This window comes from Moschus berezovskii, chromosome 27, assembly GCF_049115385.1.
Source record: "Moschus berezovskii isolate FMDL1 chromosome 27, NW_MosBer_1.0, whole genome shotgun sequence".
Taxonomy (NCBI): Eukaryota; Metazoa; Chordata; class Mammalia; order Artiodactyla; family Moschidae; genus Moschus; species Moschus berezovskii.
Window position 1 is genome coordinate 16095047 of NC_142486.1, and position 24656 is coordinate 16119702.

General features: G+C 47.4%; 1 protein-coding gene across 1 annotated transcript; it reads right to left on the minus strand.

Moving 5' to 3' along the window:
- Positions 1-125: 125 nt before the first annotated feature.
- Positions 126-24481, minus strand: SGF29 (SAGA complex associated factor 29). The gene is made up of 10 exons (XM_055409789.2): positions 24323-24481; positions 11026-11115; positions 8894-8969; positions 8494-8566; positions 2965-3029; positions 1852-1981; positions 1631-1777; positions 1359-1394; positions 1102-1264; positions 126-342 (listed from the first exon to the last, which is right to left on the minus strand). The coding sequence occupies exons 2-10, from the start codon at positions 11098-11100 to the stop codon at positions 226-228; spliced, it is 882 nt and encodes a 293-aa protein (XP_055265764.1). The 5' UTR covers positions 11101-11115; positions 24323-24481; the 3' UTR covers positions 126-225.
- Between the last annotated feature and the right edge of the window lie 175 nt (positions 24482-24656).

The window sequence follows — 24656 nt, forward strand, 5'->3', positions numbered from 1 at the left end:
AAGCAAAGAACAAACCTGAGCTAGAAGGGTAGATGCCCACTGGGACCCAATGAGGCCATCTCCCCTGGTGGCCTCTAGCTCGCCCTAGTGGGTAGGGAGAAAAGGGTCTGGAAAAGCAAAACCCAGGAGACATGGACAAGGAGGAAGAATATTTATTTAATCACAAAATCTTGCGTTGCATCCCCCTTTGAGGGTGTCAGCTGATTGCAGGTCTGCTAGGCCTCTTCACTTTTTCTTGGGCTCCTTACAAGCCACCACATACCGCTGGGCTACATTGAGGGGAGGGGAGTAGCCGTCTGCATAGGAGGTGTCTTCAAACAGGACGGAATAGTCATCCTGGGGCTGCAGCAGAGGCAGACAGGAGGAACTGGTCACAGAGCTCCAGGCGAGCCCCCCCGCCCCACACCACCACTCAGCTTAGAGGGACAGGAACCTCTGGCTTGTGGACCCGACGCTCCTGTGCTCATAGTCACTCAAGCAGAGATGTGTGAACACAGTCCCTGTTACTACAGAACTCTTTCCCCAGCAACAGAGGGCCAAGAGTAAGGGATGAAGAGCAAGGAGACCGCCACCTACATGGGTGGGCCATAACTGGAGGCTGTTGCACCAGGGAGCCTGGTGGGTTAAAGGGATCAAGGACAACCTAGAGGGCGACAGTGAGGATCCTGGAGGAGGAGGCGGGAATAGCCTTTAAACTGTCATCAGGTGACCAGGGCATCGGCAATGTGGTCAAGAGCACGAGGGAAAGCGGTTCAGCCGAGGAAAAGGCAGCGGGGCTGGAATTAAGGGCTCCAAGACAGGCCCTGGGCATGGAGCTTCCCATCTCAACGCAAAAGCGAGGTTAGACTAGTGCACGCATCACGTCCATTCAGCTCAGGGCTCGCTAAGGCTCTGAAGCTCAGGAAGAGGAGGGTGGGCCAGCGCTGCCGGAGGGCAGGGCTGGCGGGCAGGCTAAGCAGAAGACAGAGGGCAACTTGCAGGGCCCTCCGAGCTCAGAGAGGCTGTGAGATGAGGGCAAGAGGGGAAGGAGATGGGAGGGTGACTCCAGGAGCTGTCTGGCCCTGACGTTAGGGACGGCCTCTCCTGTGGGGGCTGCCTTACCCGTTGTGGGGGCGTGTGGATCAAGGCGCGGTAGAAGCAGGTGGTCTGGGGATACAGGGCTAGCACAAGCTGCTCCTTCTGGAATAAAGCTTCAGGGTCTGTCTCTGGGTTGGCCTTCCACTGGGGCAGTGGGATGATCCGCCGGCGGCTCAGGGTGTGTCTCCTAAGGGTGGGGCTGAGGTCAGGTGGGGGCCCCATCCCCGCAGATTGGCCGCCCCCAGGCTCCCACGGCCCGCCCCCACCAGCAGCACACTCACTCTTTGCCTTCTTCATCAATGTCGTCCACCTCGTACCTGCGGGCGGACGAAAGGAAAGGGCTGGATGCAGAAAGGGTCAGGGTCCCAGTCCAAGTCGAGGAGGAAGTCCAAGTCATGAGAAAGGGGGAGGAGGGCAGGGAGGGGAAGCAGCCCCCTGGTACCCACAGGCACCCAGGGGTGTAGCTTTTCTCCCAGCCTGCAGATAGGTGAGAGTGTAGCCCATGCGGCTGTGGTGACGGGAGAGCAGCCCACAGGGCTGGGGGACCACTCACTTGTTGGTGGCGTGGCTGTAACTGACCACCTCGGCCAGGATCCACTGCTCATCCCCGTCCACGGCCTTCACCCGGGCGGCCACCTTGTCTCCAGGTTTGGCCACATAGTCCCCAGAAGCCGGAATGGCCCCACAGAGGGGCGGGGGCCTGAGGACGGAATTAAAATGTTCAGTCCCAGCCCCGCCTTGCCAGCCTCTACCCTACCCGGGGCCTGCCCTCACTTGTCACCAGGCTTCCCGATCCACAGGGGCAGGGTCATGGCTGACTGTTGCAGCAGGGTCATAAGCACCCCCCTGCGCATGGTCTTCCGAGGAGGCTCCGAGTCATTGTACAGGCCCGCGATCTTGGCCGCTGTGGGAAAGAGAGAAGTGAGCCCTCCAGACATCAGAGATCAGGCACCCACCCCAGCCTGCCCACATTGGGCCGTCAGAGCTCAGCATGCAGCACCCTGGCCTGAGGAGGCACAAAGGGCCCGTGTGCATCCTGCCCCTTCCTCAAGATGCCCGCAGTGAGACCGCCCCGCCTGACAGATGGAGATCCACCAGGAGGGTGGACACCCTAAGGGGAAGGAACAGGAAAGGGCAGAAGCTGGGGTTGTGGGGTAGTGGTCATGTTCTAGTTCTTGATCTGGGAGCCAGGAACATTTTGTTCAGTTAGTGAAAAGTTTCAGCAAGCTGTGTGTTCACATCTGTGTTCTTTTCTATTAACATATAATTCAACAACAAAAAAATTTTAAAAAGAAACTCGAATGTGGACAGACTCCTGATCTCCTCAGGCATGGTTCAACACACCCAGCCACCTCATACAAACCCAGCTGGTGATGTGACAGCATTTTTGATGAGTGAGGAGGTGTGAACTATGGGTTCACTGGGGCAAGAGAGTTGGGAAGGCCCCAGGAGCCTGCGGGATCTGGAAGCCAGTGCCTCATGTCGGTAAACTCCATGCGGAAGGCTGGTTTCAAGACACCCAGGGTGAGCTCTCAAAACACAGCCAGGTTCTCTTCAGAGCACGAAATGGGAGGGGGAGAATTTCCTGGCAGTCCAGTGGTTAGAACTCTGCGCTTTCATGGCTGAGGGTGTGGATTTTAAAAAGAAATGGGAGGTGGCAGTAGGAAAGGGGAGACAGGTAAGTGCCCCAGACAGTAGACAGAGCAGGGGAATCAGCATGGTCTTCAGGGAACACTGGGGACCATCCCCATTCCCTTCCCAGCCCCAGGCTGCTGCTTCTCCGTCAGAGGCCCCCAGACGATCCCACTGGACTAAAGTCACAGGCGCCCCCACAGGAAGACTGTCGCTCTCAGGAACCATCACTCCACCGGGTGGTCTCTAACTCACCAATCCGCCTCTCTTCCAACAAAGACTTGATTTCTGCAATCTTATCTAGGGCTTTCCGAAGGATGCTGAGGGCGGGGAGAAGGGAGAGGTCAGGTCTGCATGCAGCACAAAGCACGGACTTCCTTTTCTCATTACGGCAGGCTGGCCAGCTCGGACCAAGCCTGCTGCCGGAAACCATCAACCATAAGTGTGTACTTTTTATTCTTAAAAGCACAAAAGAACGGATGAGATGGGAGGAAGTAGTGGGACAAACAACCTAAGAGGGTTGGTAAGCGAAGTAGAGGGCTCCCTTTGCCCGAGGGCATCAGACAAATGCTGCGGAAGGGCTGTGGGGTGCTGGCAGCCTCTAACACTTGAGATTTCGGAGGACAGAAGTTAGAATTCGGGGTCTGCCTTAGTTGCACATGTAAGAGGTGACACTCTGGAGGACCGTGGGGAGTTGTCTTGGCACACAGCAGGGCTGGGAGTGGCGGGAACTTGTCCCCAGCCCCTGGAAACCCCTGGAGTTCAATTATGGGGGCTCCAGAGTGGCCAGAACCCAAGAAACCTAGCCGAAGTGCACACAAATCCTTGCTGGAAAAAAGGCTTCTTCATCCCAGAGTTTGGGGGACCTCCCCCAAAGAGTAGTTCAATGGCAGTAAGCAGCACTGAATCCACTTCAGGTCATTTATTCTCCGGCCCACTCCTCTAGCAAGCCTTTAGTAAAAACCCACGTGTTAAGGAAGGCCTTGGTTCAGCATGAGACCCATGAGAACACAGCATAGTAGGGTCACAGAAGGTGTCCCAGAGGGTGTGACTCTTGTGGACTTGTCAGGCAAAGGCCAGAAGGCTGGGCAAGGGGCAGCCTTGGCAGAAGGAACTGGGCAAACAGAAGCAGTGAGGGATGAACATCTTGCCGCAGGCTCAGAGCATTGAAGCTCAGTGTGGCTGGCATCGGACACGGGGTCCACTCGGCCAGACCCACCACGGGCTTGTGAATGAGCACTGGGACACAGGGCAACCAGGCAGAGGAGTAAAAGCCACGAGGCCAAAGGGAACTTTCAAAGTCTGATCACTGCACCTGGACTTGATGGGAGGACATCCTTTTATGTAGTTACGTCCTAAATTATATTCTGTGAGGTACTGATGGCGTGGTTCTCAGCCTTAGCTGGACAGCAGAATGCTCTGGGGAGCTTTTTAAAAAGAATCCCAATTGTTTTAAGAATCCTCAGCAGATGCCAAAACTAGTCGGGGGGTCTGATGTGAAATGGGCGATGTACATAGTCTCAAAGTAGCTAAGATACCTGTCAATTACACCATGGAAAACAGCCCTAACTTGAGGAGAAACATGGAAGAGCCTACCTTTACCAGTGAGAGTTTTGCCTTCTAATATGAAGACGGAGGACATCACTTCCAGAAATATAAAACCTGAATCTAATTGTGAGGAAACAGCAGACAAACCCAAGAAAGGAAGATTCTACACTGGCTTATCATTTTCAGAATGTTAAAGTCATAAAAAGCAGAGACAGCCTGGGAACTGTTCCACATTGAGAGAGACTAAAGAAACAGGAAAACTAATCTGCATGAGGAAAATATTCTGTTCTTTTGCTATCAAGGTCATCTGAATAAGATCTGTAGCTCAGTTAATAGTTTTGTATCAGTATAATATCATAATTTTAAGAAATGTGCCATGGCTGTTTAAGAATGTCCTTTTGTAAAGCACATGCTGACTGACGCGTTTAGAGGTCAAGAGGCATCAGACCGTGTCTGCAACATAAAAAGTTCAGAAAAAAAATTTTTTGACTATACAGAGAACAATAAAAGCAAATGTAGTAAAAATATTTACATAAGCCTGATCATATAAAAAGTTAATACCAACGCATGAATTCCACTTTAGTTACATCAGAATCTCTGGGCAAAGCCAGGAGAAGCAGTGTGTAAATATACTCCACAGGCAGCTAAGTTTGTGTAATACTGAGTTAAATTGTTGCAGAACTTGGCTTAGCCTTTACCACTTTAATTTGCATTGTGAATCTCCAAGGAAAGGAATGTAACATTGCTGCAGTCCATGGGGTCTGCAGAGTCTGATACAACTTAGCTACTGAACCACAACCCAGTTACTCAAGTTCCACCGGGGAGGTCTGAGGAAACAATGTTTTAAGATTATTTACTATTTCAATAGCAGTTTTCTGGAACTGAAATTTCTGCTTCTCTGAACCAGAACGGTCAATCAGGATGACCATCCAGATAAGCATGGGTCTCTACCTTCTAGCAGGAAGCCTGCAGTCTGTCAGCACCCCTCAGGGAAGGGCCACCCCAAGAGGCGTGCTTCCCCAGGGATAGTGGAGGAAAGGCCTCTTGCTGGCTGATCCTTTGAAGGGTCCTCAGCCAAGAACCCTGAGCCCTAACTTCCCTCCCCAACCATTCAGTTCAGTTCAGTTCAGTCGCTCAGTCGTGTCCGACCCTTTGCGACCCCATGAATCACAGCACGCCAGGCCTCCCTTGTCCATCACCAACTCCCGGAGTTCACTCAAACTCATGTCTACAGAGTCGGTGATGCCATCCAGCCATCTCATTCTCGGTCGTCCCCTTCTCCTCCTGCCTCCAATCCTTCCCAACATCAGACTCTTTTCCAGTGAGTCAGCTCATCGCATGAGGTGGCCAAAGTATTGGAGTTTCAGCTTTAGCATCAGTCCTTCCAATGAACACAAAGGATTGATCTTCACAGTCCAACTCTCACATCCATACATGACCACGGGAAAAACCATAGCCTTGACTAGATGGACCTTTGTTGGCAAAGTAATGTCTCTGCTTTTTAATATACTATCTAGGTTGGTCATAACTTTCCTTCCAAGGAGTAAGCATCTTTTAATTTCATGGCTGCAATCAGCATCCACAGTGATTTTGGAGCCCCAAAAAATAAAGTCTGACACTGTTTCCACTGTTACCCCATCTATTTCCCATGAAGTGATGGGACCTGATGCCATGATCTTTGTTTTCTGAATGTTGAGCTTCAAGCCAACCTTTTCACTCTGCTCTTTCACTTTCATCAAGAGGCTTTTTAGTTCCTCTTCACTTTCTGCCATAAGGGTGGTGTCATCTGCCCCAACCATTAGTAAGGGCCTAACCAGTGTGGGCTCTTTAAAGTAATCCAGTACTGCTGCATACCAGTTCACAGTAATTATCTGATTAGAGTGAACTTTTAAAAAGAAAATGAGTTAAAATTGTTTGTGGGCTTTGTTCTCTCTTGCTGAGATAGTTGGAACTGTGCTTGCAGAGGCAGATAGAAAGCAGCTAATAAGCCAAGGGGTGCTGCACAGATGGAACTGCCTGGGAGCTGCCCACCCTCTGGCCATCTACAGAAGAAGGAATCTAGCAGCAGCACTGGCTGCGTGGTCTCCCTCAGCCCCAGCGGGAGGATAAACACAACAGACTCTAGACTCTCAGGCACACAGCTTCTCTGCCCCCCTGTAACTGGTCTGTGTCTGTGTGTGACCCTGTCAGGCCTGAGAAGGGACGATACCTTCCCTCCAGCTTCCCAACGGACACACTCTGTGATGGATCGAGACGAGAGCCCTCCCCCCGGTCAGCACAGGACGGTGTCCACGCCGCAGGTGCCCACAGGCAAGTGGCCTGCTGACCAGACCTCAGCACCTGGCTCAGACAGTCCAGGCGCTAAGGCATTCATTCTCTGCTCCAGGTACTTAATGTTTGAGGCTGTGACCACCAGGTCCTCACAAAGTTAAACTGGACATCTGCCTGCACTGGCTTAGCTACTCATCAAACTACCTTCCTGCGATGGAACTCTGAGCGAGGCTGTTAGTGTCTGTGGCCAAAGAGTCACGGAGGACACCATCCCTGACGCTCTGCCCTCCTGGAGCTGCATCTGGAGAAATGCCTTCTGAATCAGTGTCAGAAAATTTCTTGTTCTCAGCAGTCTGGGTGGTAGGGGGAGAATGGATACATGTATACCTATGGCTGAGTCACTCTGCCATGCACTTAAAAGAATGTCAACATCGTCAATCGGCTACACTTCAATACAAAATAAAGTTTTAAAAAATAAATTTTGAGAAAAGAAGAAGAAAATATCTTGTTCCCCCCAGAAAGGCTACCTGCCTGCACTGGCCCGTGGAAAGTGACATCTTTGATCTGTCTCCTTTGACTCCTGCCCAAAGAGATGATTGTTAAATGAAGACAGAGGGGCTCCTCTGTATTTTCTGCAAAAGCAGGAGGAAAACTGGGTGGGAAGAGTTGAGGGCTCAGATGAAGGAAAAGCAGAGTAGGTGATGAGGCAGCATGGGCTCCTGGGGCCTCTGCAGTTTCACGAGAGGTTTACCACTAGTATTAGGAAGAGCCGACAGGCACCACAGCACCCGGGTCAGTGCCACATGGGCACGAATACCACCACGATTTCCCCACCCAGACACGGAGCTCCCTGTGGGCAGGGCTGGCGTCTTATCTGCCTCACTCGCTCTTCTGTTCCCAGCGTGGTATCTGGAGGGGAGGACTCCTTACTTAATGTTTAGTGATTGAACGCAAGGTCTGAGAGTCTGAAAAAGTCAAATGGCAGCACAACTGCCAGGCACCTGCACTTGTGAAACAAGCTTTAAGTGTTAAACTCTGGAAAGTTGAGGCCAGAGAAGAGCCCACACCATCTGGCTGCAGAAGGCGTCGCCTCACTCTGCCGGCAGTTAATCTGGGAAGGAAACGTCAGATTTTTACTTTCAAATGAGTGTGAGTCACTCTGACTTATACAAGCCAAACTCCAGGCCCTCTAGTGGGAAAGGGCCCCACAGTGAACCTTCCAGTCCTTCCAATGGGGAGAAGACAGGGGTGGGCAAGGGCAGGCCGTAAAGTCAAGAAAGCAACACCTCCGACCAGAATTCAGTGTGTCCCCTCCCCGCCAGTCAGCCCCACCCTTTTGTTTCTACTCCCCATCCTGACACGGGGAGCCCCATCAGACCCCTGTGTCTAAGCTAAAAGCCTTGGAAAGCTTCTTCTCTCCCAGTTTGATCTCAGAACCTGCCCCTCAGCTCAACTCCATCATATCTTACACCTGGTCTCCAAGCTAGACTTGAATCTCACCCAGTCTGTTCTCTGTGTGGCAGCCGGGCGTTTCTCTCCTGCTCTTGTACCATCTTTGGCTCCCTATTGCCTCCAAGATGAAGTCTGGGTATTGGAGGCCCTCCCCATCGTGCCCTCCCCTCCCCCAGCCACACAGAGCTAGTTCTCACTCCCCAAATGCTCGCGCCCTGCAGGCGCTCCTCCACAGCCCTGGCACACTCCGTCTTGTCTGCCTACCCATCCCTAGTTCAAGTTTCTCCGCCTCCCTGAGAGGGTCCCAGATTCCGAGGCCCAGTGAGTACCTCTCTGCCGGCCCACCAACTACACTGTCCAGAGTGGGCTCCAGAGAATCTGGGCCCTACGGGAGAGGCTGGGGGTCAGGATCTGCCTATCCCTGGGGGGCGGGCAGGCTGGGGCCGTGGGCTCCTGCAGCCCAGCACCTGGGTGAGGAGACGGGCAATGGCAAAGCAGAGGGACGGTACTCACTTGCACTCAGCCTCCGCATCGGCTTTGGCAGTTGTATAGAGGCCACGCAGCTTTGTCCGGTAATAGGGAGAGACTGCAGAGTAAACACAGGGAGAAAGATGCATGGGAGTCTGTCATCCGTCTCCTGGGTCATCTTGGGTCACCTGGCCCGAGTGAAAACTGTCCTTTAGGCCTAGGCAGCAGTTCATTTCGGATCAGGCAGACACACGCAAAAGTCGCTTTCGAAAATGAGGACAGTGTTCTTGCCTGGAGAATCCCTGGGACGGGGGAGCCTGGTGGGCTTCCGTCTATGGGGTCACACAGAGTCGGACAGGACTGAAGTGACTTAGCAGCAGCAGCAGCAGTCTTAGCTCACACCCACCCCCCTCCTCGCCTTTCTCTCCTGAGCCCAGCTACTCACTCTTGTTCTCGGTCTGCATCCGCTCGTGGGTCTTCTGGATGTTCACTAAGTTGTGTTCACTCCTCGAACGCTCTTCCTACAAGGACGAGGTTGACAGGACATGAGGGGGCCCTTCATGCTGCTGTAGTAAGTACCCTACAGCCCTGGCCAGAGGCCCCATAAATAGGGCCCTCATTTTGTAAATCCAACTTTCAAATCCCTAAGGGCAAAAGGACTTTTTCCCCCACCTAATGCAAAAGCAGTACAAAAGGCATTAAAGTTCAATCGCAAGTTATACATTTAATGACACTCCTTTATCAAAAAAGACAAAGTGATCCACAGATTCAATGCAACCCCCACTGAAATTCCAGCTGACTTCTCTGCAGAAACTGAAAAGCTCATCCTCAAATGCATATGGAAATTTAACCAACCCAGAACAGCCAAAACAATCTCGAAAAACAAAAATAACATGGGAGAACACACATTTCCCAATTTCAGAACTTTCTACAAAGCTGCAGTAGTCAAATGGTGTGACACTGCCATATAAATCAATGGAACAGAGTTGAGAGTCTAGAAATTAACACATGTATCTATGATCAATTCATCTGGGGAAGCTGGGATAGGGAAGGAAGCTGGTACAATTCTTCCCCACATCAGTGATCCTAGGACCAAGGCTGCAAGTGAAGATGCTGGGAGCTAGGATGATTCCTAAGAAAGAAAATTTAACTTTACCTTTTAACCTTTATGTCAGAATTTCTAAAAAACCTGAGGGGGTAGCCATCTGGAAAAATGGAGTTAAGAGTGAACGCAGTTATACCACATAGTTGAAACAGCCCACTAATTCAGAAATAACTGAATCATGGCCAACTGTACTAAAGCCTGTTCATTAATCTGGTAAATGGCCACTTCTGTTGCAAAGGCATAAGAAACTGTTCCTTAATTCTTACTGATCTGTTCTATAATGAAACCAATTTTACTATGATCACACTTCATTGTGTTATAACACATTGGTACTGTCAGTAAGATTTAACTATGTTTTGTTAAGTAAATCATAGGCTAATACTGATACTGATGACCAAATATATCAGGAGACTGAGTCAAAGTCTTCTGAGAATGAAATGCTGATAAAAGATGACTGGCCTGAGGAGGAACTGGATTTGACTCATCAGCTGATTTTGATGCTAAACAGTTTCACATAAATCTATCACAAGGTACAGAGAGTGGAAGATGAAAGAGGAAATTGGGTAATCAAATTAGGACAAAATATGAAAGTGCATGTAATGGTTCTATAGAACAGATTTAGTTGTTTCCTTAAGTCTATCTCAACCCTACAAGGATTCCTGCAAATGTCAGACGTATTCATTCTGATACTATTATATCAGGTATACCTGTATCTTCTATATAAATGCTATGCATGCATGCAAAGTCGCTTCAGTTGTGTCCGACTCTGTGCGACCCCTAAGGACTGTAGCCCACGAGGCTCCTCTGTCCATGGGGATTCTCCAGTCAAGAATACTGGAGTGGGTTGCCATGCCCTTGTCTATAAATGCTATACTAAATGTAAATATTCAAATGATTATTTTGCTGTAACAGACCCTAGGCCAAGGGCTAGGGAAGTGGGTATGCAGTTAAGGATTAATTCAGCAGGCTAGGGTTTTCAAACTCTGGGCATTTCAAAACAGGGTTGGGCCTTGACCAGCTCTTGGGAAATAACCTCTAAACACACCTGGAATATTTTGCCTGATAAGAGTGTCTCTGTCTCCCTGGAACAAGGAGGTGGAGGCATACGGAAAGTGACTGCTATTGGGTATGGGGCTTTTTTGAAAATGTTCTGAAATTGATGACGGTGATGGTTGCACAACACTCTGAATATTGGATTCAAATTGGACTGTACACCTTAAATGGCTGAACTGTATGTGAATATAGCTCCGTATCGCAATATTGCTCTAACTAATCAAAAAGAACCACGAAATCCTGCACGAAAATCCAATAGGCACGGTGGTCATACCCTACATGCTCCTCCTCTCACCTTCATGACATCATCGTGGTTCCAGCATGTCCAATCTCTTTGAACACAACCACCCCTGCCCCCTCCACAGTTCAATATCACAGCCCATGATCCCCTCTAGCAGTGCAGGGCTGTGGCTTTTTACCTGGGTTTGCTTGATCAGCTGATGGAGCTCTGTGAGCAGTTCTGCAATTCGGGAATCAGCAGACACCAGGGCCATGGTATACAGGGGCGCCTGCGGGGAGGGGAGGAAAAAAGAACTTGTTAGTGGTTGTTGTGGGTTTAACCATTCTTCTGGTTAGGACGCTGCAGTCCTAACCTCTGGTACTTGTGAATGTGACCTCATATGGAAACAGCGTCTTTGCAGATGTAATTAACATGTATGTTAAGATGAGATCATACTGGAAAAGGGTGGGCCTTAATCCAACATGAGGGCTTCCCTGTAGTTCATGCAGCTTCCCAGGTGACACAGTGGTAAAGAATCTGCCTGCCAAGGCAGGAGACATAAGAGATGTGGATTGAATCCCTGTGTCGGGAAGATCCCTTGGAGTAGGAAATGGCAATGTGCTCCAACTTCCTTGCCTGGAAAATTCCATGGACAGAGAAGCCCGGTGGGCTACAGTCTATGGGGTCGCAAAGAGTCAGACACGACTGTGTACACACACACATACACAATCCAATATGTCTTGTGTCCGTATAAGAGAAGAAACAAGAGACAGAGAGAAAGCCAGGTGGAGAGACAGACATATACAGAGGGAAGACAGCCATCTGACAGAGGCAGAGACTGGAGTCAGGCAGCTGCGAGCTAAGGAGTGCCAAGGACTGCTGGCAACCACTAGAAACTGGAAGAGAGATATGGAACATAATTTCCTTCTGAGCCCCAAGAAGGACCCTACCCTTGATTCTGCAACTAACAGAACTGCTTGAGTTTGGAATTCTAGCCTTCAGATCTGTGAAAGAATACATTTCTTTTGTTTGTAGTCATCCAATTTATGGTCATTTGTTTACAGCAGCCCTAGGAAACTAATACAGTGGCAAGTGGTCCTGGAATTCTTCCCCAGTCCAATGATGCTTGGATTCAGTATGTTCAAACAAGTGAGAAGTACTTATTAAGTACCTTCCAAAAGCAGCACGCCGTAGCCCCAGCTCTTGGATTCAAGCATTCTGGTTTACCCTCCTCCTGCCTTTTTTTTTTTTTGCTTCCCTGATAACTCAGTTGGTAAAGAATCCACCTGCAATGCAGAAGACCCTGGTTCGATTCCTGGGTTGGGAAGATTCGCTGGAGAAGGGATAGGCTACCCACTCCAGTATTCTTGGGCTTCCCTTGTGGCTTAACTGGTAAAGAATCCACCTGCAAAGAGGGAGACCTGGGTTTGATCCCTGGATTGGGAAGATCCCCTGGAGAAGAGAAAGGCTACCCACTCCAGTATTCTGACATGGAGAATTCCATGGACTGTATAGTGCACGGGGTCACAAAGAATCGGACATGACTGAGCGACTTTCACTTGAAGACTCAAATAAGATCTTATATGAAGACACTTTCCAAGTCATAAAGCACTGTTACTTTTTTTTTTTTTTTTGCTGTAGAAGGAAGAGAAATTAACTACTAAAAGTATCTGACTTAAGGTAAGATAAATGTATTCTGATGAAATGCAACAGTAGATAATCAGGATAAAAGACAATAATAGGTGATTTTAAAAGTAAGCTACTGTTTTGCCAAGATACAACCTAAACGTCCATCAACAGATGAATGGATAAAGAAGATGTGTTGCATATATACAATGGAATACTACTCAGCCATAAAGAAGAATGAAATAATACCATTTGCGGCAACATGGATGCAACTGAAGACTATCATACTAAGTGAAATCAGTCAGAAAGAGAAAGACAAATACCATACGATATCACTTATATGCGGAATTTAAAATATGATTCAAATGAATCTATCTATGAAACAGAAACAGAATCACGGACACAAAGAACAGACTGGCAGTTGCCAAGGGGAAGAGGACGGGAGAAGACATGGAATGGGCAGTTGGGGTTAGCGGATGTAAGTTTCTACACATAGAATGGATGAACAACAATGTCATACTGTATAGCACAGAGAGCTATATTAATCCTATGATTAATTTAATTCTATGATTAAACCATAATGGAAAAGAATATTTTAAAAAAGAGTTTCAGGAATTCCCTAGTGGTCCAGTGGCTGGGACTCTGCACTCTCACTGCTGGACAGCCTTAATTTAATCCCTGGTCAGGGGAACTATAAAATCCCACAAGTTGTATAGTGCAGCCAGAAAGTAAAAATAAATTAAAAAATGATTTTAAAAATTAAGGAAAAAATAATGTGTATATATATATATATATATATATATATAAATAACACTGAATCACTCTGTTGTACAGCAGTAATCAACAGAACATTGTAAATCAACTATACCTCAATAAAATTTTTTTTTAAGTAAGCTTTTGTAACTAGGTAAAAATGGACACATGCCTAAAGAGAAAAGGAGATGGGAAGAAAAAAAGGAACATTTTTTAGGATGTTGAAATTTTACATGATCCCCCTCCCCTACCTTCTGGGAAAGGTGGTTCAATTAATACATCTCCATATCCACAAAGATCAGCTTCACACTGAATCTCTCCCACCCCTCTGAGTAGTAAACTGAATTCCTTGTATGTAAATATTCTTATCTTCTTAAAAATCTTTGTTTTTGTTTATTTAAAAAGTAATATAAAAACCAGGCATACAGAAGAACAGCCTCAACTTGATCAAGGGCATCTATGAAAACCCATAGATAACATCATATTTACTGGTGAAGGACTTAAAACTTTCCCCGCTAAGATCAGCAACAAGTCAACACTGTTCTGGAGGTTCTAGCTAGGGCAATAAAATGAAACAAAAGGACCAAGATTGGAAAGAAAAAAGTAAAACTATATCCATCTGCAGAAGACATGGCCTTGTACACAGAAAACTCTGGATACATGTTTACATATGGCTGAGTCCCTTTGCTGTTCACTTGAAACTATTACAACATTGTTAATCAGCTATACTCCAATACAAAATAAAAAGTTAAAGAAAACCCTGAGAAACTCACTAAACAACTACTAGAACTAATAAAGGTTAGAGGAGAGGAGATCGCTAAGACAAAAATCAATTGCATTTCTATTCAGTTGCAATGAACAATCTAAAAATGAAATTAAGAAAAAATTCCATTTACAATAGCATCAAAAAGAATAAAACACTTAGGAATAAAATTAGTAAGAAAAGCACAGAATTTTTACTCTGAAAACTAGAAAACACTGTTTAAAAAAATTAAGATGATCTACATAAACAGACACCCATATTCATGGATCAGAAGACTTAATATTATTAAAGTAGCATTACTCCCCAAATTGATCTATAGTTTCAACAAGTGAAGTGAAAGTCACTCAGTCGTGTCCAACTCTGTGACCCCATGGACTATACAGTCCATGAAATTCTCCAGGCCAGAATACTGGAGTGGGGAGCCCTTCCCTTCTCCAGGGGATCTTCCCAACCTATGGATCGAACCCAGGTCTCCTGCATTGCAGGCGGATTCTTTACCAGCTGATCCAAAGCCCTATCAAAATCCTAGCTGGCTTCTTTGCAGAAATTAACAAGCTAATCCAAAAACTTACATGAAAATCCAAGGGATCCAGAACAACCAAAATAATCTTGAATTACAAAACATACTACAAAGTTATAGAAATCAAGATGGTATGGTACTGGCATAAAGGTAGACCTAAGATCAATGAGACAAAATCAAGAAACCACCAATAAACCTATATCCATGGTCAACTGATTTTCCACAAAGTTGCCAAGACAATTTAATGGGGAAACAATAGTCTTCTTTGATAAATGGTGCAAGGACAATTGGATGTCCACGTGAAAAGGCTGAATGTGGGTCCTTAGCTCAGACCACATACAAAAATGATCTGATTAGACAATTCTCCTAAGATATACAAATGGCCAACAAGCACCTGGAAAAACGCTCAGTATCATTAGTCATCCAGAAATGAAAATCAAAACCACAGGAGACACCAGTTCACACTCACTAGGATGGCTGTAACGAAAACGAGACGTAATAACAAGTGCTGCTGAGGACGTGGAGAAACTGTATGAGTGGGTTTGGGTGAAGTAAAATGTGATATTGTTCATACAACAGACTATTATCACAATAATAAGGGAGGAAGTAGTGATACACGCGACAACACGGACGAACCTTGAAAACATTATGCAAAGTGAAAGAAGCCAGACACAATAAACCTTGCATTATATGATTCCCTTTAAATGAAATAGCCAGAATAGGCAAGTTCACAGAAAGCTGGCCGGGGCGGGGGGTGGGAGGGTGGGTGGAGACATTTGTAAAAGGAAGGGGAGTGACTGTTAATGAGTATAAGGTTTTTTTGGCCAGGTAGATCAAAATGTTATAAAATTGATTGTGGTAATGACCGCATAACTCTGAATATACTGAAAACCACTGAATTGTATTTTCTTGGGCTCCAAAATCACTGCAGATAGTGACTACAGCCATGAAATTAAAAGATGCTTGCTCCTTGGAAGAAAAGCTATGACAAACCCAGACGGCATATTAAAAAGCAAAGACATTACTTTACTGGCAAAGGTCCGTCTAGTTAAGGCTTTAGTTTTTCCAGTAGTCATGTATGAATGTGACAGTTGGACCATAAAGAAAGCTGAGTGCTGAAGAATTGACTTTTGAACTGCGGTGTTGTAGAAGACTCTTGAGAATCCCCTGGACAGCAAGGAGATCCAACTAGTCCATCCTAAAGGAAATGAGTCCTGAATATTCATTGGAAGGACTGATGGTGAAACTGAAACTCCAATACTTTGGCCACCTGATGTGAAGAACTGACTCATTTGAAAAGACCCTGATGCTGGGAAAGACTGAAGGTAGGAGAAGAGAAAGACAGAGGATGAGAGGTTGGATGGCATCACTGACTCAATGGACATGAGTCTGAGCAAGCTCCAGGAGTTGGTGATAGACAGGGAAGCTGGGTGTGCTGCAGTCCATGGGGTCACAAAGAGTTGGACATGACTGAGCGACTGAACTGACTGAATTGTACATTTTAAATACATGTCCATCTCCATCTCTGCCAGCCCTCAGCAAACACTAATTTACCTTCTGTCTCTAGATATTTACCTATTCTGAATTTTATTTTCTTTTATTGTTTAATAATATTCCATGTTTGCATATACCACATTTTGTATATCAGCTCATCAACTGATGTACATTTTGGGTTGTGTTCACTTTTTGGCCATTATGAACAATGCTGCTATAAATACTTGCGGACATGTTTTCATTTTCTGGGCATGTACCAAGGAACACAACGGCTGGGTCATATGGTAACTCTATGTTTAAGCTTTTGAGAACTGCTGGACTGTTTCCAATGCAGATGTGCCATTTATATCTCCATCAGCAACATAGGAGGGTTCTGCTATCTCTGCTATCTGCATCAATGTGTGATATCATCTGCCTTTGTGATTACAGCCATCTGAGTGGGTATGAAATGCTAACCAGTGGTTTTGCTTTGTATTTCCTTGATGGCTAATGATGTTGAACATCTTTTCATGTGTTGAAATGCCATTTTTGTATCTCTTGGGAGAACTGCCCTTTGCCCATTTTTATTGGTTTTATAAAAGTGATTACTGAATTGTGTCTTTTAAAGCACATGTTCTCAATTTTTATGAAGTCCAACTTAGCTGTGACACATCTTTGTTTCCTCACATGGGCAGCTCTATTTTTCCCACTGCAGGCCTTATATAATGCATTTTAATACAAAGAATAACATGGCCCTTAAGAAAAAAAGTCTAGTTGCACTAATTAGAACCACATGAAATCAGGGATCTAGAGTTTAAGAGATTCAAAGTGGATAAATTTGAGGATGAATAGCATAAAGGTTGGAGAAGGCAATGGCAAGCCACTCCAGTACTCTTGCCTAGAAAACCCCATGGATGGAGGAGCCTGGTGGGCTGCAGTCTGTGGGGTCGCTAATGGTCGGACATGACTGAGCGACTTCACTTTCACTTTTCACTTTCACACATTGGAGAAGGAAATGGCAACCCACTCCAGTGTTCTTGCCTGGGGAATCCCAGGGAAGGGGGAGCCTGGTGGGCTTCTGTCTATGGGGTCACACAGAGTCGGACACGACTGAAGTGACTTAGCAGCAGCAGCATAAAGGTCATTGATGAGGCTACGGATGATCTGCTGAGCAAAGAGGAAGGGGGAAAGCGCCCCCACTGAACCACAACCAAGGATGAGTCCCGGGGGAAGATCCTGGGACAGACCGGATCAGCATGGAAAAGGGTTGCTCTCTCCTGCCACATAAAGCAGAGTCCTGGTCAGAACCACCTGCCTTCTACATGCCAATCCTGTGCATATTAAAACAGGGGGAAGCCCCCCAAATGGACAGGTGGGTTTTACTTTATACAAACATGGACAGCAACCACTCCCATTCTGCTACCAGAAAAATCAGTTACCTTCTCTGATAATTTGGACACTTCAAACCTCTTCTCTCCTCAGTACCTTTGCTCTCCTGCCCTCATACCTGACTTTGGGTCCCCTTTACTGATGTCCAAGCTTCCTACTTTGTTCAGATGACAAGCCAGAGATCATGAGGTCTCTGGAAACAATCCCACCATCAAAACCATGACCTCGTGCAGCAGAGCTCCATTCCGCCTTCCCTCAAGACAAGATTGTCCTTTTACTTACTGAAGACCAAACCCTCCTCCATCTGTGCTCTGAACCCCATCTCCTCTTGCACCACTTGACATGTTTTTCCTATGCTTTACAAGCAAACAAGCACACTTTGGGGCAAGGACCCATCTTAAAAATAAGTAAGAGCTTCTGAACCGCATGCTCACCTCACGGACCCACACATCCCTGGTTCCACTTCAAAATTAAAGTTGTCCAAGATGTGCCTCTCTACTTCTTCACTCCTGTTTCACTTTTCAACCCACTTTCAGCTAGCTTCATCCTCACTAGTCCAGCGAAAATGTTCTCGAGAAAAGTGAATCACTTCCTACAGGTCAAAGCATTGGATCCAACCTGATGTGTCAGCATGTGGGCACAGGTGTCCCTTCCCTCCTCCACCTCTGGCTTCAGGGCCTCCCTGCTGTGTGGGTTGCCTACATCTCATCTTAGCTCCTCCTCAGTCTCCTGGGCTGATCTCCCTCCTGAACATTGTCTTAATGCTGGAGCTGGGCTTCCCTGGTGGCTCAGGGATAAAGAATCTGCCTGCCAACGCAGGAGACACAGGTTCGATCCCTGATCCAGGAAGGTTCCATAGGCCATGAAGCCGCAACTAAGCCTGTGAGCCACAACTGCTGAGCCCACGTGCCGCAACGACTGAAGCCTGCGTGTCCTAGAGCCTGTGCTCTGCAAAGACAGAAGCCTGAACATCTCAACTACAGAGCAGCCTCCGCTCATTGCAACTAGAGAGAAGTCCGCACAGCAACAAAGACCCAGCCCGGCCAAATACATATATCAATAGAATCAGAAATGCTGGCACTCCTCAGGGCTCAAGCCGGGCTGCTGTCCCTCTCACTCCTAGGTAACCTCCTCCCGTGGCCCTGTCTGTGCAATGATATCTCCAAATCTTCAGTTCAATTGCTCAGTCGTGTCCGACTCTTTGCGACCCCATGAATCACAGCACACCAGGCCTTCCTGTCCATCACCAACTCCCGGAGTTCACTCAAACTCACGTCCTTCGAGTTGGTGATGCCATCCAGCCATCTCATTCTCTGTTGTCCCCTTCTCCTCCTGCCCCCAATCCCTCCCAGCATCAGAGTCTTTTAAAGTAAGTCAACTCGTCGCATGAGGTGGCCAAAGTATTGGAGTTTCAGCTTTAGCATCAGTCCTTCCAATGAATACCCAGGACTGATCTCCTTTAGAATGGACTGGTTGGATCTCCTTGCAGTCCAAGGGACTCTCAAGAGTCTTCTCCAACACCACAGTTCAAAAGTGTCAATTCTTCAGTGATCAGCTTTCTTCACAGTCCAACTCTCACATCCATACATGACCACGGGAAAAACCACAGCCTTGACTAGACGGACCTTGGTTGGCAAAGTAATGTCTCTCTTTTTAATATGCTATCTAGGTTGGTCATAACTTTCCTTCCAAGGAGTAAGCGTCTTTTAATTTCATGGCTGCAATCAGCATCCACAGTGATTTTGGAGCCCAAAAAATAAAGTCTGACACTGTTTCCACTGTTTCCCCATCTATTTGCCATGAAGTGATGGGACCAGATGCCATGATCTTTGTTTTCTGAATGTTGAGCTTCAAGCCAAACTTTTCATTCTCCTCTTTCACTTTCATCAAGAGGCTTTTAGTTCCTCTTCCATAAGGGTGGTGTCATCTGCATATCTGAGGTTACTGATACTTCACCCAGCAATCTTGATTCCAGCTTGTGCTTCATCCAGCCCAGCGTTCCTCATGATGTACTCTGCATATAAGTTAAATAAGGAGGGTGACAATATACAGCCTTGATGTACTCCTTTTCCTATTTGGAACCAGTCTGTTGTTCCATGTCCAGTTCTGACTGTTGCTTCCTGACCTGCGTATAGGCTTCTCAAGAGGCAGGTCAGGTGGTCTGGTATTCCCATCTCTTTCAGAATTTTCCACAGTTTATTGTGATCCACACAGTCACTCCAAACCTTAATCTCCCTCAAAGCCAGGACGTTTATGAGAGAGGGCGACTCAAGGGATAATACCACATGCCACAGAAAAGGACTGTCTCCAGGATCGAATAGGGTGTTACTGATGACCTTGGGGTGGGGAGGAACACTGTCAATGGGAGGGACCATGCAGGAGGGGTGTGGTAGCAACGAAGACAGCAATTCCCAGCTAGCAGGGCTATGACCTAGAGACAGTGGTGGAGGCTTGAGTGGGAGGCAAGTAGACAGAGGGATTACAGGTGGAGGAAATGAAGCATGTTGGCTGAGGGGCAGGGGCACACCCGAGAACAAGTCCCAGGATAAGAGAGCAGGGCTGCATGTGAAGGGACAGGAGGGGGAAGGATGGGATCCAGCCCTGAGGCCTATCTAGTGTCATCTGCTGACATTCCTTCCAGTGTGTCTTATCTATAGATGCTCAAACACAGATATCCTGTCCCATCCCACCCTGCCCTCCAAAGAGCCTGAAAGGCACATTCTTTCCCTCTTTTTCATTTTACTTGTTTTTGACTGTGCTGGGTCTTCCCTGCTGTGCGGCCTCTTCTCTAGCTGTGGCGAGCAAGGGCTACTCTCATTGTGGAGCACGGGCTCTAGGCGCACATGGGCTTCAGAAATTGCAGTTCCTGGGGTCTAGAGCACAGGCTCAGTAGTTCTGGTAAATGGGCTTAGTTGCTCTGCAGCATGTGGGATCTTCCTGGATCAGAGATCGAACCCATGTTTCCTGTGTCTCCTGTATTGGCAGGCGGATTCTTTACCACTGAGCCACCAGGGAAGAAGACCTACCCTTTCCTTCTTTGCCAGGGTACATTTTCCTCAACAACCAACTCAAGACTGGTTTTGTCTGACTAACCCTAAGGAAGCCTAATTTAACTCTTATTTAACTTTTCCTGGAACCTATCTAGACCTACGGGCCTCCCTAGTGGCTCAGAAGATAAATAATCTGCCTGCAGTGCAGGAGACCTGGGTTCAGCCCCTGGGTTGAGAAGATCCCCTGGAGGAGAGCATGGCAACCCACTCCAGTATCCTTGCCTGGAGAATTCCAGGGACAGAGGAGCCTGGAGGGCTACATTCCTCGGGGTGGCAAAGAGCTGGGCATGACTGAGTGACTAACACTTTCACCTAGATCTAGAACAGCTTTTCAGCCAGTAGATGCAGGTAGATCTTTTCTTCTCCAAACAGCCTAGAAAGCCCCACAGGCAAGAATAGTCATCTCTGCTGTCATCAACAAGCCCCTTTCATCAATAATCCCACTGATAAGCAGTTTCAGGAAATCGCCCACTCCTTGAAGCAAACACTGTTGTTTCTTGGGTATTTCTCTACAAAGATCCCACTCTTATATTTAAGAGAAAAAAAAATGCTGTCTCATAAAACCTTTTGCAATGAGTAGATGCAGAAACAGACACACGAAACTGCGGTTGAAACTGTCAGCAAACTTAGGTGAAAAAGTTGACCCATGTGGTCTGGAAGAGGAGTAGGTCAAATACCAAGCCAGGGAGGGCCTCATCCTGCAACCACAAGGCAGCAGCGGGAAAGGAGGGCCCCAAATTTGATGAGAGGCCTGTCTCAAGGCAGAGGAAGCCCCTACACCAACTGTCAGGACACACTCACACACAAAAAAACGCTGACTTGTGACTTTTTAAATGCTCTCATCTCACTTCGTTTCTATTTGATGTGGAGTAATTCTGAAGTGTAGATAAGGCAGTGCCAGGAAAAGATAAGGGACTGTATTATTAAGTTGAGCAAAGCAGTCAAAGGCACAAACAACAGAAAACGCTGACACATCCCAAGCATGGGGGAGTGATCACCGCCGCCATCATTTAAGGGGTCCTCTCCTGCTTGAGCTGTGCCCACTAGCTAGCACCCTGCCTGGGAGAAGCACCTCATTTTATGATTTTACAATAAACTACTGCTATCTCTGGGCTTCCCAGGTGGCTCAGTGGTAAAGAATCTGCCTGCCAATGCAGGAGACCACGAGAGAGGTGGTTTGATCCCTGGGTCAGGAAGATCCCCTGGAGGAAGAAATGGCAACCCGCTCCAGGCAAATGCCTGGAGAATGCCATGGCCAGAGGAGCCTGGTGGGCAACAGCCCATAGGGTCGCAAAGAGTCGGACACAACTCTGCCTGAGCATGCACACACGGCTACCTCCAGATCCAGTCAGCTGTGAACTTGAATTTCCCCAGAAAATACACTCTCAGTAAAGGTTCCTGTAGCTTTCCACTCTGAGAACACTAAGCTTGCTGGTGCAAAACAAGCAAGTCTGCGTGGGAATGCAGACTTGGAACCACAGCTAACCGAAAAGGCCAAGGAGCTCCCAGCTGGGAGGAAACTGAATGTTCAGCCCAAACCGCCTGTTATCCAAGCTCAAGGGTCCCAGTTGATCTCAGCATTAGTCTCAAAGCAAGAGGCGCTTACGTAATCCCCATAAGGTTTCAGAATTCTTATGAATTTTGAGGCAAGGCCCAGTAACCCTAAACCTTTTGGGTCCTAGAACCCTCTTCTTTCCACTGACTTTCTCTTCTACCCACAAGGGGAACCGCTGTTCTGCTTTGTTCTACTACAAACCAGTTATGCCTTTTCCAGAACTTCACAGAAATATAATCACGCCATCCATATACTTTAGCGTCTGGTTTCTTTTACTTATTACTTAATGTGTTTTGAGATTCATCTGTGTTGCTGTGTGTATTAGGAGTTTGTTCCTTTCTATGGCTGCGTTGCATCATTTGTATGAACAAGCCAGTTTATTTAACCTGTTTTCTCTGAACAGCGTCTATGTCCATTTGGGGCCATTATGAATAAAACTGCTAAAAGCAGTCACATGTGGATCTTTTTAAAGAAACCTGTTCCTTTTTCTTAAGTAAACATTCAGGTCTTGTAACAGCACTCTAATTTCCCTTTGGGAAACCATCCCATCTTGGCTCCAAGGCTGGGTACACGACCTGAGCCCATGAAGTATTACAGTCTTCCTGCCCAGCACGACTGCTTCTGGAAGAGATATGTGACCCAAATCTGGCCAACATCAATTGCAAATCTCTTGTTGAAGCGATCTACCAGAAAAAAAAAATGACCTCTTTCTGTTGGCTAAGAGAGTAGCACAGAAGCTTGGAACTAATGGAGATTGTTGCCTGCCTGAGGGAGAAACCAACATGGAGGAAAGCAGAGCTGAAAAGACACAGAAAATACTGGTGACATAACCAAGGCTTCTGATACAGCCATACCTGAAGCTGGTCCACCTGGGACTCTTAAGAGTCAACAGATACTCCTTTTCTGCTTAGGCTTGTTTGGGCTAACTTTTTGTTACCTGCAACTGAGAAGTTTGACTAAAAAGAGGTAATTCATAGGGACCAAGGCTGTGAGGAAAAGCACATAGTAACTGCTAAACACGCAGACTAAAACTGCTGTCTGAGCCTCTCTTACAAACAAATGAAAACAGTCTATACTTAAACCACTCTAAAAATAATCATATAGGACTTAGGACAAAAAAAGCTGTGTTATGAGTCAAAGGGAAGCAGGGCATCCAAGACTACATTCAGATCCCATACCCTCAATTTAGCCACATCAGTAAGAATCTACATTAGTTTGTTTTGTTAGAAAATGTTTATTCATTCATTCATTTAGCTGCATCGGGTCTTAGCTGCAGCACGCAGCATCTTCATTGCATCATGTGGGACCCATGGACTGTCTGGTTGTGGCTGTGGGCTCAGTAGTTGCGGTGCTTTGGTCTAATTGCCCCACACCTCGTGGGATCATAGTTCCCTGACCAGGGATCAAACACTGAGTCCCCTGCTTTGCAAGGCAGATTCTTAACCACTGGACCACCGGGGAAGTCTCTCAATTAGCTTCCTTTTTTAAATTAAGAAGACCTGATGATTTCCACCTATCCCACCCTGCACCCCTACCCAATACCTACCAGGCTTTGGTACTGAAGCTTCAAAGGTGACTCTCATTTAGCCTACACCAATGCTACAAGCCCACCTTCTTCACAGCTGGGGAAGCTGCAGTTCAGTTGGGTGAAGTCATGCCAGGTAACTCAGGAAATACTAGCCGAGCTGCCACTGCAAGCCTGCAAACTATAAAATCTATACTCTTCCTTCCAAGTTTTGTCACACTTCAGCACATTCCATAGCAAAAAGAGATCAATTTCATTAAATACTGCTACAGGTCTGAAAACTAAGCACTGAATTTGGTGACCTAGAGATGACTGGTGGCTTTGACAAGGCGCTATTTCAGTGGAAGGGTGGGGGCCCAGGCCCGACTGGAGTGGGTCTGGAGGAGAAAAATTGCTAGGGAGTACAGACCGAAGTTTTGGCTGCAAACAAGAACAGAGAAATGAGGCGCCAAGAGAAATATGAATGAAGAATGAGGTTGTTTGGTTAAGATGGGCACATCGTGAGCAAATAACAAATGCTATCAAGGTTCCGGGCCCATCCTCTGCTCTAGCCTTCTCGAACGTGGCCTGGATACCCAACCTCCCCCGGCCACCGCGCCAAGCTCCACGTGCAGCGGCTTCCCACCCGCGCAGGGCGGGCGAGCGCACGCGCAGACAGTACAGACGGTCGGCACAAGCCCTCCTTCCCGGCGCCCCGCCTTTCTCCGCCAAGGCGCGTGCGCGCCTCAAGAGCCGCCTCAGCGAGGCCGGGGAGTGGGGACCCCCGGCCCTCCGCTCCCGCCATCCTCCGGGCGGGGGTGTGCGGCGGAAGGGGGGTGTCCCAGACTGCGACCCATACCTACCTACAGAGCCACGGATGGAACAAGCACGTCGCGCTGGAAACTGCGACGGAAGGAACAGGCGCGCGGGCCCTCGAATGCTCTTCAGAGTCTGCAGATGACAACGCCCTTTACGTTCGAAGATTCGCGGCAGGACGAGACCCACACAGCCCTTTTCCCTTTTATGAGCTTAGCCGCAGCGCGGAGGACCCCTCTACGCATGCGCGGTCATCCTCTGTGACGTGCCGCGCTGCCCTTTGGGAAATGTAGTTTTCACTTTGACACACTGCTCCCGGCCAAACCAGGGTCTTTGGTGTGTTTTCTGTATTCTCTCCCATTCCCCAAAGCCTCTATAAAA